Below are 18,204 nucleotides of genomic sequence, written 5' to 3'. Positions count from 1 at the left end.
TCAGCACTGAGCAGGTTTCTCCAATCATGGGTCACAATGCAAACAGGAAGAGAGGAACAGAGATAGAAGAACTAAGCGTGTTATTCACTGAGGAGTGTGGCATAAGAAAAACCAAGACCCTAAGTCAGTCGTTTAGACGCTAAGAAAGCTGATATAAACCTCCACAGGGAAGACCGGGGTAAAACACAATGGTGGAAGTAAATAACAGTCAGACCCATAAGCATTTGTTATTGTTGGTAAAATAACATGTAAGAAAAATAACAGAATGAAAACCACCAATCCTTCCTTACGATTGTGTTACTGAGCTAGAGAAATGGCTCTGGGGTTAAGAGTAGCTGCTCTTAATCACGTTTTGCCTTGCAGAAGACGAAAGTTTGGATTTCAGAACCCACATGGTGGTTCACAACTATCAATGTGACTCCCGCTCCACAGGATCCAATTCCTCCTCTGACCTCTGTGGGTTCAAGGAACACACATGTTGTCCAGACACATATGTAGGCAAAACATCCATACACATAAAATAGAATAAATAAGATCTTTAAATAAATAAAATAACATTTTATTACCAAGAAGACCAAACTACAGCTCCGTAGCTTCAGAGGCAAGTGACGAATGTTGGAGACTAGTCAGATGCAAAGGGTATTTGGAGCGCTGGAGGGAGTGATCCAGTGGCGGGAAGAACTGATGGCAAAGGAGAGAAACATCTTCCTCTAAATGTCCCAGAATGCATTTGTGGGTACTTAGCCCACCGTGCAGGCACAGCAGCATTTGGGAGACATTTTAAGTCTTCGGTCTGTGTCTTCAGACAAGTAGTGGTACCTTATAAAAAGAGCTGTTAGAACAAGCTGGTTCTTTTTGCCCTTATAACTTTTGCCACATGAAACCACAGCTTTAGTGTGAGGATACAAGAAAGCCCTTTTCACACACAACCCAACAAAAGCCAAGCTAAGAAAGGATGCTGAGTTTGAAACCTGACGGGGAAACCCGGCAAGGTCATAACTAACCTCAACAACTTTTATTTTTAAAGACCAAACCAAGTTAAGTGACCTAGGATTTCTCAAAATCCAAACTACTAATCAGGCTAAAAGTCCTCAGACTGGGCAGGAACGTGGGCTGAGATGGAGGTAAGTGCGGGAACTATGTTGTGGAGAGAATAGAAAAGAAAGTTCTCCTCAACAAAGACGCCATCTTGGAACAACTTAAGTAGAGGCCTTCACGCTGGCTCTGTGAGCAAAGGCACTTTGCTGCCAAGCCTGGTGGCCTTGAACTTGGTCCCTGGAGTCCACACCACAGGATGGAACAAGAGACCCGGCTCCTGAAAGCTTTCATCTGGTCTCTCTCTACACACAGTGGTAGCACTCAGCCCAACTCTGCCCAACCCTCAACCCCTCCAACTCAGCTGCTGCTGCTGCTGTTAAGAACGAACAACCCCAGTTGGTAGTGGCCAGGGACTTAGTCCCAGCACTCCAGGCAGAGAGGCAGCCTGGTCTACAGAGATCCAGGAGAGCCAAGGCTACACAATGAAACCCTTTAAAAAAAAAAAAAAAAGTCAAGGGAATAATAGTCAGAGATTTAAACTGGACTTGGATGTTTATGGGGAAGGTTTTTAAGTAACTGGTTTTTCAAGAACAGACATACTGAAGAATTATAATACTAGCAACACTGAGTGTACAGCTGAGATTGAGACTCTGCATAGAATGAGACTAACAGTAAGTTTTCCTCCACCTGTGTTTATCTCTTTGGTACATTAAACAAACTTGAATTTAATGGACTTGGGGGTCTTCCAAGTAAGGAAAGCCAAAGAATACAAGAGCAGAGAACTATGAGTGTATGCATAATAACGTGGTGGCTAAGATGGCCCACTAAGGCTGAAGAATAGATCCAAGATAAGGATGCTTCCCAATGCATGTCTTATGTTCCCTATCCTGTCAACTCTAACACATTTCGTGTAGCTCACCTCAGTTCCACGAGGCTTAACCTTTGCTGACACACAAGCCTTTTTTTATATTCAAAAACTCCATGTGAGTAGATCATCATACTTATCAATGGTTAAAAGAGCTAGTTTCTAAGGATACATAAGCAAATAAAGTTAAGGTTGAAATTTAAAGGATTGAGTTATGAAGGGCAGGTGACTAGGTTCCAGGGGAATTTCTATGTATACAAAGTTAAATTGTTCATTAATAAATCTAAAGAAAGCAGTGTGGTGGGGCAAGTCTGTAATGCCAACACTACAAGTCTGAGCCCATCCTGATATACACTGCAAATTCCAGAGGCCATCCAGACTAGCCTGAGCTAAAGAGACCCAGTCTCAAAACAAAACACACAAACACCAATCGATTAGTTAAAAGATCATAACAATAGAAACTGAACTTAACAGCCATTATTTGCAGAGGAAAATAAAACCTACCAGTTCCAGGGCTTCTCATCCAAGAGCAAGTCTGCCCCACAGAACGGGGGCATTCGCTCACTAACGCTGGCTGGTAAACTGAGCTGAAATACAGACACTAATGCTGACCTTATAGTCTGCCTTGCTAAACACTCCAATATAATGTTAGGAAGTCATCTGACCATCTGCTTATATAAACTATTAAAAGTCATGCATTTAAATTTCTCTCTTCATGTTTAACTAATGCCAAGGAAATGATACAAATGGTAAAATACTGTTAACTTATCAGTTTAAATAAAATGTATCACAACCTTTTGTTTGCAAGATTTTTCAAGTCTTTTCCATGATGGCCAAAATATATGGTTTAATCAGCTTAATTCAGTGACTTAAAAACTGGGTTCCTAGCCTACCACAGTGGTCCACACTAACCCCGCAGAGGCAGAGGCAGATGGCTCTCTAAGTTACAGGGCAGCCAGGACTGCACAGGGAGACCGTGGGGGAACAGGGATAGTGGTTAGTTATATCTGGATTCATTGGTCTCAGTCCTGAGGCATGCAGTCAGGTGGTGCCACACTACCCTTAAGCTGGAGAGAGAAGACATAGGGAGAGTTCTGTGAGAACAGGAACTGTGATAAACGTCAAGAAAAAAAAAGAATACTGTGACAACACAATGTGTTTAGTCTGTACTCATGTGCAAGTCACCAACCAAACCATCGGCAATAACAGGAAATAATTGTATTGGTAATGTGAGACTGCTAATGATTTCTTTTTATTTATGTTTGACTTTTATGTGTGTCTCTCTGTAAGAGCTTCTGCGCCCTGCATCTCAACTCCCTGGAGCTGGAGTTGACTGTGATGCTGACAGCTGAACCCACATCCTCTCCAAGAGCAGCCAGTCATTTAATCACTGAGCAATCTCTCCAGCCCCTAAAATTTTCCTTCTACTTAAAATTTCTATTTCTCCTCCTCTAGCTTTCCTTCAAAGCCTATGAGAAGAGCCAATTAATGGTATGGGCTTTCCTCCTCTGGATTACAACAGAAAAGCCTAGTTGAAAGGGGTATTTTTTAAATCAGAAAAACCAGACCAGTTAGGGTTTGGCTATGTTTTCTACACTAAGAAACTGTTTCACACTTCCTGTTCTCACAGAACTCTCCCTTGTGTCTCTCTCCAGCTTAAGGGTAGTGTGGCACCACCTGACTGCATATCCAGATATAACTAAGTAATTTAAGAAAACAGAAACTAATAATTTGCTACTTTATATTTTGATAACCCCATCACCAATCTAGGATCTAATAAATAGAAGACCCCTAATTCAATTCCTACATGTAATTTATTACACCAGTGAGTCTCAAAATGTGGTCACCTGGGGTCCTTTTAGAGACACAAATTTTACTTTTCATCAAGACCTACTAAATCAGCAGCTCTGTTTAAGTGTGCCTAGAACTCTTAAAAGTACTGTGTAAGAGTCTGATATACAATCAAGCTAGAGATCCACTTTTTTGGGAAGAAAAACAAATTTTGGTATTTTGGGATTTTTGTTTCATTTAGGAGAGGGTTGTTTGGTCTTGGGTTTTTTGGTTTTGGTTTGTTTGTTTTTAGACAAAGTGTCATACTGTAGCTCAGAGTGGCCTAGAACTCATGGCACAACTCTGCTGGTTATAATTGGAGATTATATAATAATTATTACTTATAAAAATTAGTAATTATAATTGGTGACAATCCTCCTGCCTTAGCATTTTGAGTGCTGAGGTCACAGGCATGAGCCAGCACACCGGGGAAGAATCACTGTACTGAACCTGCCAGGAAATCACCTCCCTGTCACTTTGTATTGGTAACTTAAAATGCTTACTTAACTCAGCTGCCCAACTTGAAAGTGCTTGAAATGGATGCTATCAATAATTCTTTGTTCCCACTTCATACAGAGGTAAATTTTATTTTATTTTATGTTGACAGTATGGTTGATTGTCATGCTGTTCTCTCATTTTTTTAAAGATTTATTTTACACACACACACACACACACACACACACACTGTAGCTGTCTTCAGACACACCAGAAGAGGGCATTAGATTCATTACAGATGTCTGTGAGCCACCATGTGGTTGCTGGGATTTGAACTCAGGACCTCTGGAAGAACATTCAGTGCCCTTAACCGCTGAGCCACCTCTCCAGCCCATAAATTTTATTTTTAAAGATTTAATTTACTCTCTCTCTCTCTCTCTCTCTCTGTGTGTGTGTGTGTGTGTGTGTGTGTGTGTGTGTAACCAGAAGATGACCCCTGGAGCTGGAATCACGACTCCCATTGCCTGATCTGGTACTGGGAGTGCAGCTCCAGTCTTCTGCAGGACCAACAAGCACACTCACCATTTTTCCAGCCCCAAGATAAAGTTCCATGAAGCTCCCTGAGCAGCAGTTCCCACACGGGTAAATCAGAGCCTATCACATATCTGTGTGCAATAAGAGGGGGCTTACAGAAATGCTCTTTTCTTCTCCATCTCCTGCCATTCTGCCTAGGTAATACCCCTGGAAAAGGCAGCACTGGTTTTCCCCTGAGAGGTGCCATTAGTGCTTCCCAGACAGAGTGTTCTTACAGAAATACCACAGCAGAGAAATGAAACGCTAAAAGTCTGAAGAGTCCTACAAAGAACTCGAATAAGGTGCCTGATCGACAAGAAAAAATCGACACTAAACATAACACAGACAACTTTCTCTAAAGTATCCAAAATAAGTCATTAGTGATAACTGGGCATGATCAATGCAGATGAAAAGAACTAGAAAATAAAAGAAAAATTAGAACCATACTGAAGTGGTCCAGGCCTTCAAACTTCAGTACCCTCCTCACTTTTGAGGCTGGCTCCAACATCAAATTATCGGTCTCGATATTGGCACAGTACAAATTCTGATCTGGGGTTTAAAAAATGTATGGTAATCGGGAAGCCAACACCAAAAAAACAAAAAAACAAAAAAAAAAAAAAAAAAAAAAAAAAAAACCTACCTTTAATGGAGATGTAAAAACCCAAGAGCTCTATGAAGGTTTCACCATAAATGATTCCAAATGTCAGTTCCTCAATCCCCCCAAACGGAATCTTCAATTGTTTACTCTTTCCCTGACAACTATCCCCAGACTTACAGGAATGAGTACAGATCACTGCCCAGGACAAATGTCACCACAGCACTGGAACCAAGTTGGGAAGCATTGATCAATGGGTATTTGGAGCTTCAATGTTTAACTCCTCCCCGCTCTGACACCCCAAGATAGGACAGGCCTCTATTTTTTGCTATTCTGTTGGGAGTAGCCAACATTCCAGTCTGGAGGCCAGAGTGAAATGTAAGCGCTCCTTTTTTTTTTTTTTTTTTTTTTTTTTTTTTTTTTTTTAAGACCTTTTTTGCGGTTACTAGAAAAAAGTAGCACCAAGGGGGCAAAAAAAAAAAAAAAAAAAGTTGGATGACGCCTTGCTGGGAAACTGTAAAGCCCAGCAAGTTTGGCTTTGGGAGCTCCAAGCCCAGGTGGACTTCTCCAGGCACCAGCCTAAGTTGCTCGCCCGGCGCGGGATCGTGAGGGGATGGGACTGGCTTCCAGAAGGGTCCTCGCCCGCCACTCCGGAACCAGGACCGTCCCGTACGTGCCGCCGTTATCGCCTCCTCCCGGCACCCCGGATCCAGTGTCCCCCGGGGCGCCGGACTCCTGGCAGCGCTGGCCCAGGCCGCCGTCCCGGCCTCGCGGCCCGCCAGTCCCTCCTCTCGGTACACGGAACCGGAATCGGGCTTGGACCCTGCCTCGCGCTCCCGAGCGCCGCTCCCGGCCCGGACCGGGACCCGAAGCCCGTCCCGGGAACTGGGCGGGACTCACCTTCGTACTGCAGGTCCACCAGGACCAGCAGGAATGGGAACACCGCGCCCAGCCGGCTGCCCACCGAGCCGGGGGCCACCATGTCCAAGAGCGCCTGAGTCGAAGAGCAGGAAGGTGCGCGGCCCAGCAGCCCGCGCGGCCAACAGCCCGCTGCGAAGCGCCCGCCGTCCGCTCGCTCGGTCAGCGATCCGGCCTCGGCGGCGGCTGGCGCCCGGCGGCGGAAAACAGCGGTGGGCGGGGCCCGCAGACGCCACACCCCGGGCGCCACCGACACCCAATCGCCTTCCTCCTGGCCACAGAGCGGCCCAGATCGCCTGGGTCGTGGTTGGCGCTGATTGGCTGTGGAGGCTGACGCCCCGCCCCGCCTCTGATAGGGTAACGTGGAAGCACAAGACGAGGCTGCGTCCGCTGGTCGTGGAGCTGTCAGCGGGCTCCAAACCGCCGCCGAGCGCCGTGGAGGAAGAGGCTGGGGAGGCCGGGCCGCGGCCGCCGAGTCCGCATGCGCGGGCCCCACAGCCCTTCTGGGCGGGCCTCGCGGGCTGGGTTGGCAGGGGTGGCGGGTTCCTGGAGCGAGCCCAGGTTCGCTCGGGTAGTGTTGGGGGGATAAGGCGCCGCCGCCTGGGCCGGCAAGGCCAGAGAGTCTCAGGAAGTCTCCAGGGACGTCCTAGACGTCTGGGATTGACTTCTTGAAAGAAATGGCGAAGAAACCCAAGTAGCCACTCAGTGGGTGAAAAGGGGAAAAGTTTATTGTAAACTGCGAAGGCTGTCTCTTAGGAAAGCAGAGGGAAGCGCTGCTCGGGCTTGGGTGATGGTGGGGATTTATCTCCTGGGTTATATGGGAGCAGGACACCAGTCCTTGGTTAGTGGAAGGGCCACATGTCCCTTTTCGCAGAGATAGGAGAATGACTCCTCTTAGCAAGTAGGAACTATCTCCAGGCCCCAGAGTTTCAGAATACTGTCGCGATGCCCTATCTGGGGGAGGGGAGTTTCTTGGGGGACCTGACAGTGTTGAGGTCTTCTAGTGGAGTCAGAGACCCAAGCACCATTCTACCAAGTCTCACAGTTGGTCCCGGCGGCTCTCTTAAAATCCGAAATCCTTTCATAGTCTCTCCAAAGAAACTTTCAGAATCACTTTTTTAAAAATAGGTCAGCTTAATGGCCTCTGGGGCTATTTCCTGCCTCAGACCAATTATCTGTTGGTGTGTCCTTGAAGTGCTTCCAGGGTCTTTAGCTCTTCCTACATAACAAAAGCCCAGCCCATTTCTTGCTCAACCTTCAGTATTGGCTCTCAGCTTTCCCGAGCAATGGTCCAGGCAGTTTGGAATAAACTTTTCTTTTATACACCCCCGGAGTGACTCTTTTACTGTGCCGATTTCATTCAAAAAGAACTTGAACAAAATCGACGTTAAATTAATCAGGTAGGCTTTGACCATAGCTTCTCTGTTTGAACAGGCACAAAGTACACCACAGCAACGTTTTAGAGTTAAATAATGTGGGCTGTTGTTCAAAGGTTTTGATAGCTTGATGTTACTTCGAGCTCACAAGGACTTAAGCATTATGATGACTTTTGAATGAAAAGAAAACAAGACTGCCTGCTCCTAGGGACAGTGGAGAAGAAAGTTTATTGTGGGGAAAAGGGAGAGAGAGATCAGACTGAGACAGCTGTGAGAGTGGACGGGATCCAGAGCTGTGTGAGAAGAGGAGGAAGGGAACCAGGTGCAGCGGCCAAGGGGGCAAAAGGTTAAAGAAAAAGAAAAGCGGCTAACCAAAATGGGTGGGTTATATAGGGAAGAGCCTCTGGAGAAAGGGAAGCCCAGCCCCTAAGCTGGATAAAGTTCTGGGTAAAGGGCTGGATTTGCCAGCCATACCCTGTGACACATAGGGACTGTGGGATGTTGGGAGAACTTTTCTATGTTAAATAGGACCTCAGCAACATATGTGTGATGTCCTGAAGACACACCTTAAGGGATGGGGGTGGGGGTGTTGTTCTACTCCAAAGAAATTGAATGTAAAGGAAATGGTTTGTGGTTGGAAGAAATGAGTCCCTTGTGAGCCTTCGGGAAGGTAGGGGTGAAAAGCGGGGTTTTTAGATTCAAGGAATCAGGGCTGTTATATAAACTGTCCTCATCTGTAGATTGAATGTGACCCCGAAACCTCAACAGTTTGAGGTTTTATGAAGCAGGTAAATGATCCTGTCAACTGCAGTAGTGACCTCCGGATGCTACTCCTTAACATGAGCAAAGTAATGTGTTTGTTTCAGGTACAGACATAGCTCACCAGGTAAAGCACAGAGGTAGGGGATGGTTTCACTATCCTCAAGTGAAGAGCCCACACACACTGTGCTGGCCAAAGGAACCAACCAAACACTGAAGCATCTTGAAGGGAAGAAAAGAAAAAGTAAAAACAGCTGTATGATCCCTAGATGTTGCTCGTGATTCTGGCCTTAAGGAAAAGAAGAACCGGAAAAGTTTCCTAAGGAGAGAAATTATTGTTAAAACCATATATCTGTGTTGTAGACTAGGAATAGCAAGGATCTTAAGGGCTGAGAACCTCTCCATGTGACATTTACTGAGCAACCATCTAACAATCCCATAGTATAGGGACTGCAAGACACTAAATATCCCTCAAGAAAAGATGGTTTTACGAAAACGAATGTCTCCTGATTGTCTCGTGGCTGTGACCTGACAAGGAAGGAAGAGCTTGATTAGCTCTCAGTTGTAGAGAATGTAAGCGCATCACACAGGGAAGGCTTGGCAGCTGCGGTAATAAAATTCTACGGGACTACTGCCCCTCGGTAATCTTGTGGAGTTAGGAAGCAGAGATGGGACCAAAAGCAAGGCTGGGCTGTAACTGTCAAAACCCTACATTAGTCAGCTAGGCTCTATGTACCAGAGACTCTACAAATGACACTTTAGCAGGGGACCAGGTACTCAAAGGACTGGGTGACATTCCGTGCTCAAGCTCCAGCAAAATAACATGATTTTAGACCAAAGTAAGTAAAGTCCCTTTAGGAGCCAGACAGAGGAAATAGAAAGTGAACAGCTTTGAAACAGAGAGTGTCTTGGTATGTTTTAGAGTCAGGGGGTCACAGTTTAATAAACATAAACCACAGTGATTTAACCTGGTACCAAGAGGTATGGCACCATATACCCCCTACTGAGGATTACATCACATCCTGATAAGCCCATGGTAAGTTCAAAGTACTGGGCATGAGATGCAGTCCATAAATGAGACCTAGTAAACACGATCCAGTAGGCTGAGGAGGAGGATAGAAAGGAGGAGGTAGAGAAGGAAGAGAAGAAGGCCAAGAGGAAGTTGCCCCTCACTGCCTCTGTCCAGTGTCACAAGAGTACCACATGTCTAACTAGTATTGAAACACAATCACAACTCAAGTGTCTTCTCTATTCCTCACCGCCATAAACAAGAACCTTGTTCAACCAAACCATCTTGAGTCCAGGCTCTCTTATCAGGGACCTGTTGCCCGTGCCCTGGACAGCTCTCCCCATGACCCTACCTGCTCTTGGGGGTTGGGGACAAATTGGTGCAGAGTCAGCTACACAGACTCTGGGAGCAGGTGAAAACGCTGCAGCAAGCTCATCTGAGCCCTGCTGCAGGCTCCTTTAATACCCCCCACTCAAGCCCCATTGGTCCCAAGAAAGTATCTCTTCTAAACAGCAGCTCCTGATTGGCTAGCACTGTTTGTACCAGCAATCCCTGTTCTCTCAGGCAGTCCTCAAATAGGTCCTCCTGCAGGAGATGTTTTTTAGCTGCATGACCCCAGCATTTACATAGAGGCAGCTCCCCCCTCTTCCTGCCTCAACGTTGACCCCACCTGAAAGGATTCTCAGTATACTAGACTGTGCCTGTCTTAGGTTGTACTGTCTTCTAGGATCTTAGGAGTCATTGACTACCAGCCCTCAAAGAGACATCACTCCAGAGGCATGTCACACAAGGAACAGCCCACATGGTGGTCTCATGGATCTCTGTCTTTCAGGCTTTGATTACTTCCTTATGGGGCTGCAATTGGGATTTTTGAGAGCCATCATCACCTGGAGGGTCACTTTATTTGTGGAGCGCTGCCCAGAGATATGCTGTGGGAGACGCTTAAAATAATTAGTAGTATGACAATTCCTCCCATCATAGTGTAAAGCAGCTATCCACGAGGGGTCAAACAGCCTCTTCATATCGTCCCACACTTTTCCCAAGAACCCGGCATCCAGCGAGAGCACTGAGGTTAACAGCACAGAATAGTTAAGAAATTTGCCTGGCCAAATATCTTCAAGATACTGAGCCAACTATCGTCAGTCTTCAGTGGCGTTACTTGGTAAGTTCACTTGGGGTTCAGTCAGGCTTACTTGGTAAGGGGTTAGGTAGAATGAGTGAAACCTGGGGTCGCGGGCCAATAGAGACATGTCCCTAACCAGGGCCAGCTCTTCTGCCAGCAAGTCAGTTTGTTGTTGTTAAATGTGGATGTTGTGAGAAAGATGTTGATTTAGTACCTCCTGTGCCTGCAGTGCCTAGGCTGACTGAGAGACTACTGCATTGATAGTCTCTGCTGTGGTCGGCTGCAGGGTCAAGGCAACAGCAGCTGAAGCCATTGTTGCCCCGGCAATGCCTGCAATGACAGTAGCTATTATACCAAAATCACTCTTTGCCCTGTGCAGGGGTTGTAAGTGAGTCTGGGCCATCAGAGTGACGGCATGAAAGTGGGTGGTGTTTACCACAGGCATCTAAATAGTGGCTGGTCCTCTCACCAGGATAGCCATTGTTGAATACCCCATAGAGCCTGACCTTTTAGGCTGTTGGAGGTAATTTTAATATGACATTGAAAACAGGAAGTTACCAAAGGGTTTCACGCAAAGAACTTTGCCTTATTGAAATGTTTGTTGACAAGTCTTAGGGGTCAGACAATGTGTTTGGGAGATTGTTGCACTAACCTGGCCCAAAGAGGAAGATGAGCACAGCAGCTGGGACAGAAGCAAGTTAAACTGCAGCTCTTACACGGACCAAAATGGTAACAAATAGATGGGGATCGGAGCGACGAAAGAATCAGGAATACTCCTACGATCGTTTAGGTAACTAGATATTATCATTTGCTAACCTCTGGATTAGGTAAGGGAAGACAAAATGGACATTGGGAGATACTTTTAGCCACATTATATTTGAAATGCTTCATAGACACTGTCATAGTTAGGCTTTACTGCTGTGCACAGACACCATAACCAAGGCAACTTTTAGAAGGGCAACATTTGATTGGGGCTGGCTTACACGTTCCGAGGGTCAGTCCATTATCATTATGGCAGGAACACGGCAGCATCCAGACAGGCATGGTACAGGCAGAACTGAGAGTTCTACATCTTCATCTGAAGGTTGCTACTGGAAGACAGGCTTCCAGGCAGCTTGGATGAGGGTTTAAAGCCCACTCCCAAGTGACACACCCTCTCCATCAGGGCCACACCTTCTAATCGTGACCCTGGGCAGGGCATATGCAAACCATCACAGACATCAAAGCAGAAATAGAAAATAGGTGGTGGTTTGCTTTCGGAGTTGGGAGAAGACGATGGAGAAGTGAGAGTTTACAATCATGAGACAGGAGTGGATGAGATCACCTAAAGGCAAGGTATAAAGAGAACCAAAGAGAACCGTGGGGGCTGGGGGAAGCAGGGTGAGAGCACCCAGGATAGAGCACAGGGCAGCATGCGATGTAGAGATGGCGAGACAGACCCAGATTCCAAGGCAACTGGAGGAGAGTAAAACCCACAGGATGGAAGAGTGAAATGTAGTTCTGAAAAGAGGAAGATGTGAGCTTCGAGGCTAAGACAGGAAGGGCAGGGAGACAGGATTGCTGACTTGACCAAGGAGTCTCACTGAGGGTTGAGATAAAAGCCAGCTAAGCCCAGTGGGACACAGTGCAAGATGTGATAAGATGAATGCAGCAAACAGACCTGTTCAAAGGATTATTATATTCAACACTGGCAAACATCGACAATTTGAAGTCTTCCATAATAAAACTGTTGTTGCTTAAAGAGTGCTAAGAATACTTATAATACAAAACAGTTATGTTGACAGGGTGAGAGTCAAGGGAGAGAGAAAATTCTTTGTTTTTTTGTTTGTTTGTTTGTTTGTTTGCAGTAGATTTTTTTAAGTATATCTTACAGTGACTGTGATCTATCTGATGGGGATTCTCAGAGATAAAGAGCATTTATCAGAGTTGATCCTTGGTAGGGGGCTGATGATAAGAGAAGTTGATTGCTGGGAGAAGAAGAGCACTAGTTCCCAGTGGTGTGGCCTCAGGTAAGTTACCACTGCTCCAGTAAACACACCCTTGGATGCCTGCACACAGAAAGACAGGTGGGAAGCAGTAAGGGCTTGGCGGGACTAGGACAGCACCGAGAGGACAGCTGGGCGAGCATGATCAAAGGGCAGTGCGTGTGCATGTGTACTTGTGTGTGTGTGCATATGTGTATGTGCACGTGTGTCTGCATGTGTGTGCATGTGTCTCTGTGTGTGCATGTGTGTCTGTGTGTATGCATGTGTGTGCATGTATGTCTGTATGTGTACATGTGTGTGTGCATGAGTGTACCTGTATGATTGTGAGTGTCTGAAAGTGCGTTCGTGTGTGTGTGTGTGTGTGTGTGTGTGTGTGTGTGTGTGTGTGTGTTTGTAAACATATGGCAAGTGGCTCCTGGAGAACTCAAAGCCGATGCATATATCTGGAAGATGAAACTCTGCACATATTCTCGATATATACCCCGTGGTACCCATTTAATCCTAGGCAGATCAAGGACTGGACCTCTGCAGTCTCTGTGTCTGCATTATCACACACTAGACAAAGAGGATAAAGGGAAGCAAGAATTACTTGCCAGTACCCACCCAAGGTCAACAGAGGCCAATTCTGTGATTAGGCAGAACTTTTTTTTTTTTTTTTAAACTGGGCAGTGGTGGAGTATGCCATTGATCAGAGCAGGCTTCTCTGTGATTTGAGGCCAGCCTGGTCTACACAACAATGTTCAGGAAAGCCAGAGCTACACAGAGAAACCCTGTATCTTGATCATATCTACTGACTCCCTCCAAACCCCGGTTCCTGGGCTCCTATAACACAGCTCCCTCATGACTTCATGCCTTTTTCTTTCTTCTTCATTACTGACTGAGTCCAATTAATAATCCTCATATCTACATAGGCATTAAATTATCCACTGGGACCACAAATAAAAGCAACACTCACTTCCCATCATGATCTGCCAATAGCCCCTCAACTAGGATTGGGGACTCTTCCCATTCCATAACTGGATTTTTGCTCCATCTTGGCAAAACATGCAGATAGACATGTGTGTAACAGGCATGACATATCCAAGGCATTGCACAGTGCTCCTCCCAGCCTCGGGCTCTCAAACCTTTCTGCTTCTTTGCCCCGACCGGCAGGACAGTCAACAGGAATCGGAATCACCTAAGAGAGAATCTTCCATGATGTTCCCTGCTGTGTGTGTGTGTGTGTGCGTGTGTGTGTGTGTGTGTGTGTGTCTATGTGTATATGTGTGTGTACATGCTTATGTGTCTGGATATGTGCTTGTGTGTGTGTGTGTGTTAGTGTATGTGCTTGTGTGTGTCTATGTTTCTCTGTGTGTATATGTCTCTGTGTGTCTCTATTTCTGTGTCTGTGTATGAGTGCATGAATGTGTATGCCTCTGTGTCTTGTTTGTGTGTCTATATGTGTGAGTGTGTATGTCTGTGTATGGGTCTGTGTGTATGTTTGTATGTGTGTCTGTGACTGTGTAAGTCTGTATGTATGTCTGTGTGTGTGTATCTGTGTATCTGTGAGTGGATATGTATGTATTGTGTGAGTATATATGTCTGTGTGTATGCTTATGTGTGTACATGTCTCTGTGTATGCGTGTGTCTGTGTATGTTCTTACGTGGTGTGCTTGTGTGTGTGTTTGTATGTTCTTGTTGTGTGTGTGTGTGTGTGTGTGTATGGTGTGTGCTTGTATGTGTGTGATATGTGGAAGTCAGAGGACAGCTTTTGAAAATTGTTTTCTCAAGGTTGTACTTGTCAGGCTTTTTCCAGAACCCTCTTTCCCTGTTGAGCCTTTCCAGTGTAGTCTTCCCCTCTAGCCTTTCTTTGAGAGACTCCAGGCCTTCCCTCTTTGTAGAGTTTACTTGCACACCACAGCAAGCACAAGAGAGTTGATCGAAGGGCTCTGAAGTATTCACACAGTGTAGATTTTATCCTCTTTCTGCCGTCCACAGCAGACAGAGGAAAGTTTACCACCTTTGCAATGGAGAACTAATAATTCCCCTCTCAACCCCCAAGCCTTGGTATTGCTATGGCAACCAGAATACAAATCTAGCTTGATCAGGTAGGGTGTTGAAGAGTTATGTGGGAATCTACTAATTTATATCCTTAAAAACAAAATGCCTTGGGGCTAGAAAGAGTTCTCAGTGATCGTTGACACTTGCTTCCAGAGGAATGAGGTCCACTGCTTAGCACAAACATCATACGAGATTCACAGCTGCCTGGAATATTCGCTCCACCAGATCCAGCACACACACACACACACACACACACACACACACACACCCACCATCCCAGCCTCTGCAGGTACCTGAACACCTGTGGCATGCATACAAAGGTAGACATACAAATAAAAATTTCAAATATTTTCAAAATGACCCCTCATGGACAAGGCTGCTCTAAGAAGACATGGGTTGTTAGATGACAACCTCAGCACAAAGCATGGGCTGCCTCCCTACAAGTTATTGGTCAGGGAGGTCCAAGAGTCCTTTGGAACAATACAGACATTGCTATTGTTTTTGCTTGCCTATCTTAATTAAGTGGTGTAGTTTGAGTTTCCCAAGGAATGGCACTATGTGGAGGTGTGGCCCTATCAGGCTAGGTGTGTCACTGTGGTATGGCTATAAGAACCTCATCCTAGCTCTCTGGAAGTCAGTTCCACTAGCAGCCTTCGGATGAAGATATAAAACTCAGCTTCTCCTGCACCGTGCCTGCCTAGATGCTGCCATGTTCCTGACTTGATGATAATGTGTGGGCTGACGTTAAGGTGGTACATGATTGGACAGTGGAGAGGTAGGCAGGGGGGAAAGGCTCAGAAACAGGAAGAGGAGGGAGCAAGGGATTCTGGGAGAATCCAGATGGAGCTGGGGAAGGAGAATCTAGATCCCAGTGATCTTTTTTTTTTTTTTTTTTTTTTTTTTTTTGATGTTATACATAGTTATATATTTAACAAGTTTGCATACGTGACAGAACTCAACATACAAAATAGCCTTTAATATCCACAAACACCTGAATCAAGTCCCAAGACAGTGGTCGAGCACAAACTCTGTAACAGTGGTTGAGGGTCCGAATCCCACGAGTGCTTCAGGAGGGTCCTGAACGGGTGTCACTTAAAAACAAAGTCTATACAGATCTTTATTCTGACATTTAAAAGAATACATTACATATCCATTCCAACAGTTTTCCCAGGCCTGGCGACCTAATAAGTTACACACACTCTCTGGCACCTGAAAGCTATGACGAAGTGATCACTGGTAACTTTCCCCACAAGGACACCTTGGGGCACAGGCTGAAGGACAGTGGCAGTGGAACCTTCAGATTACTAAATCAGGAAAAGCAGCGTGGTTCTTGGGGGCTGAGCAACAGGCTGCGAGCCCAAGAACTCATTGTTCATTTCAGCAAGGCCCCTGAGGGCAGCGATGGTGGTCCAGGCGGCTTCAATGGGGTGTTTCTCACAGTTGCACAGTGCCCATGGCTCCAGATTCCCTAAGATGATTTGCTAGTTGGTTCTTTGCTACTGTGGTCAGTTGGAGATTTTGAGGAATTAGCTTTGACCCAAGGGTGCTCAAGGACTTCCGCTAGTGTTAGCCTTTGGCTTGCTTTGTGTTTTAACAGTCTTGAAATAAGGTCCCTTGCTCCTTCCGTCACAAAGTCAGGAAGTGTGAATTCAACCCGTGATATTCTTCTGTAGGTCTCCTGGTAAGGGTGTGCCTCGAAAGGAGGCATCCCCGCTAGAAACTCATAGCACGGAACACCCAGGTTCCAGAGGTCCACTTTCTCATCATGCATCCAACCTTCAATCCTCTCTGGGGGCAGGTAGTCCAGGGTGCCACACAGCGTGGTTCTCCTGGAAGATGGAGCATGCACAGACCATCCGAAATCTGTGATCTTCAACTCCCCATTTGACCCAAGCAACCGGTTCTCTGGCTTAATGTCTCTGTGGATGACTCTCTTTGAATGACAGTAAGACAGAGAGTTTGCCAGCTCAGTGATGTAAGTAGCTGCTCTCTCTGTTCATCAAACTTGTAGAGTTTTTGAAGCTCTCTATAGACTGTCCCAAGGGGCGCATATTCTAGAATCAGATAAACTCTGGTGGCGTCATGGAAATAGTCATACAGCCTGAGGATGTTGGGGTGCCACAGGTGGGACTGGATCTCTACTTCTCTCTGAAGCTGGTGCTCCACACCCGCCTTCTCCAGCCGGATTTTAAACAGCACCTTTAGAGCCAGGATGAACTTGCTTTGCTTCTCCCTTGCCAAATAGACATTTCCAAACTTCCCTTTTCCTAGTGGGCGGCCAATGTCAAAATCTTCCAAACTCCACTGCCTTTTTTTTTTTTTTTTTTTTTTTTTGAGTCTTCTGTTTTCTGAGTGGATGTCTGTTCCTTTTCAGAATTATTTCCTGAGGCTGCAGGCTGTGGTTGCTCACTCTTCTGAGGGTCACTCAGCTGGGACACAGGTCGAGGAACACTAGCAGCTGGCAACTGCTTTAGCACCAGCTTCTGACCTGTGACAAGTTTCTGTGCTTGTGGAGGGACACGCTGGGAGTTAGAAGGACACAGGACCCGCAGGGCCTGGCCACTGCTCGCTGATCCTAGGTTCTGAGAAGGAATCTGCTCGGTCACCAAGACTCGTTTCGGACCGAAGGGAATGGTGGTCTTAACAGGCCTAGAGACACCGTTTTCTCTACATCTGTCCATGTCACAGGCAGGAACCTGCTTCCGACCGAAGCCTGCAAGGGATCCCGGTAGCTTGGCCATTACAATTCAAAGGTTCTCCTTTTAAAATATCGATCCCAGTGATCTTAATTGGTGAGAGGTAGATATGAATATTTTAATGGTTTTTATGGGTCTTTTTTATCTCATATAGAAGAGCAATTTGTATCTTTGTCTATTGGATGTAAGCTTACTGTGTAGAGAGTTTGTGGATTAAGAATTTAATATATAAACCTGCTTGAAAAGCTACCAGGCCTTAGAGTCATGTTTGTGCCAAGTGGTAGGGTAAAGAAACCCAGGGTAGTGGGGAGTTGTATCCACCTGGAACAGAAAACAACAGGCCTGGTGGAATGAAGCACCTGGGGAGGGAACCTCATGGAGAGTGCGGCCTGCAGACTGTGTGACAGAGTCTGTATGCTCAGCTCCACATTAGAGCATTGTCTGTGGAGTGAGACCACGGGGACTGATAAAAGAGTAAACAATCTATTTAATATTTACCACAACAATAATGGACTAAACCTCTGAGCCTGTAAGTCAACCACAGTGAAATGTTGTCCTTTATAAGACTTGCATTGGTCACGGTATCTTCTCATAATAGTAAAACCCAAACTAAGAGATGTGATAAGGCACAATTACAGAGGACACCACATGCTTTCCTGACAGGACACAAGAGATGATCTTGACCTGACTAGGAAAGTCTCCCCATGGCTACTTTTTATGGTGCTGGAAAGTGCTGTGTGGGCTACTGGGGGAGAAAAAGACACCCATGGTCTTCCCCAGCCCTGCAGCCTGCAGGCTCCATTGCTGATCTATCATAGAAAATGTGCCCACTGCCATAATACTGGCAAGAATGTTTACTGGAGTGTTATAGATATCATCAGATATCTGCTTCGTACACACCGAGATTCAGCTGGGAAGAGGAAACCTCAACAAAAGTATTCCAAAAATCAGATTAGCCTGAG

At 45.9% G+C, this 18,204-nt stretch overlaps 2 protein-coding genes across 2 annotated transcripts in view; both read right to left on the bottom strand.

Moving 5' to 3' along the window:
• The window catches only part of DNAJC3 (DnaJ heat shock protein family (Hsp40) member C3), a 36,724-nt gene extending 30,281 nt beyond the window's left edge, over positions 1-6,443 (bottom strand). The window contains exon 1 of the mRNA XM_080917288.1: positions 6,237-6,443. Within this exon, the coding sequence (XP_080773414.1) occupies positions 6,237-6,318 (82 nt within the window). The 5' untranslated portion in view covers positions 6,319-6,443. The remainder of the gene's footprint in view (positions 1-6,236) is intronic.
• Positions 6,444-16,014: 9,571 nt separating this feature from the next.
• On the bottom strand, positions 16,015-17,227 carry LOC308421232 (aurora kinase A-like; the record flags this gene model as incomplete). The annotated part of the gene is given in 3 exon segments (XM_080917527.1): positions 16,015-16,536; positions 16,539-16,877; positions 16,880-17,227. Coding segments are annotated over 3 exon segments (1,209 nt in total).
• Positions 17,228-18,204: the final 977 nt, after the last annotated feature.

The sequence above is a fragment of the Micromys minutus genome, assembly GCF_963924665.1.
Source record: "Micromys minutus genome assembly, chromosome: 5".
NCBI lineage: Eukaryota > Metazoa > Chordata > Mammalia > Rodentia > Muridae > Micromys > Micromys minutus.
Note: the sequence above shows the minus strand (reverse complement) of the source record. Positions and strands in the feature narration are given on the sequence as shown.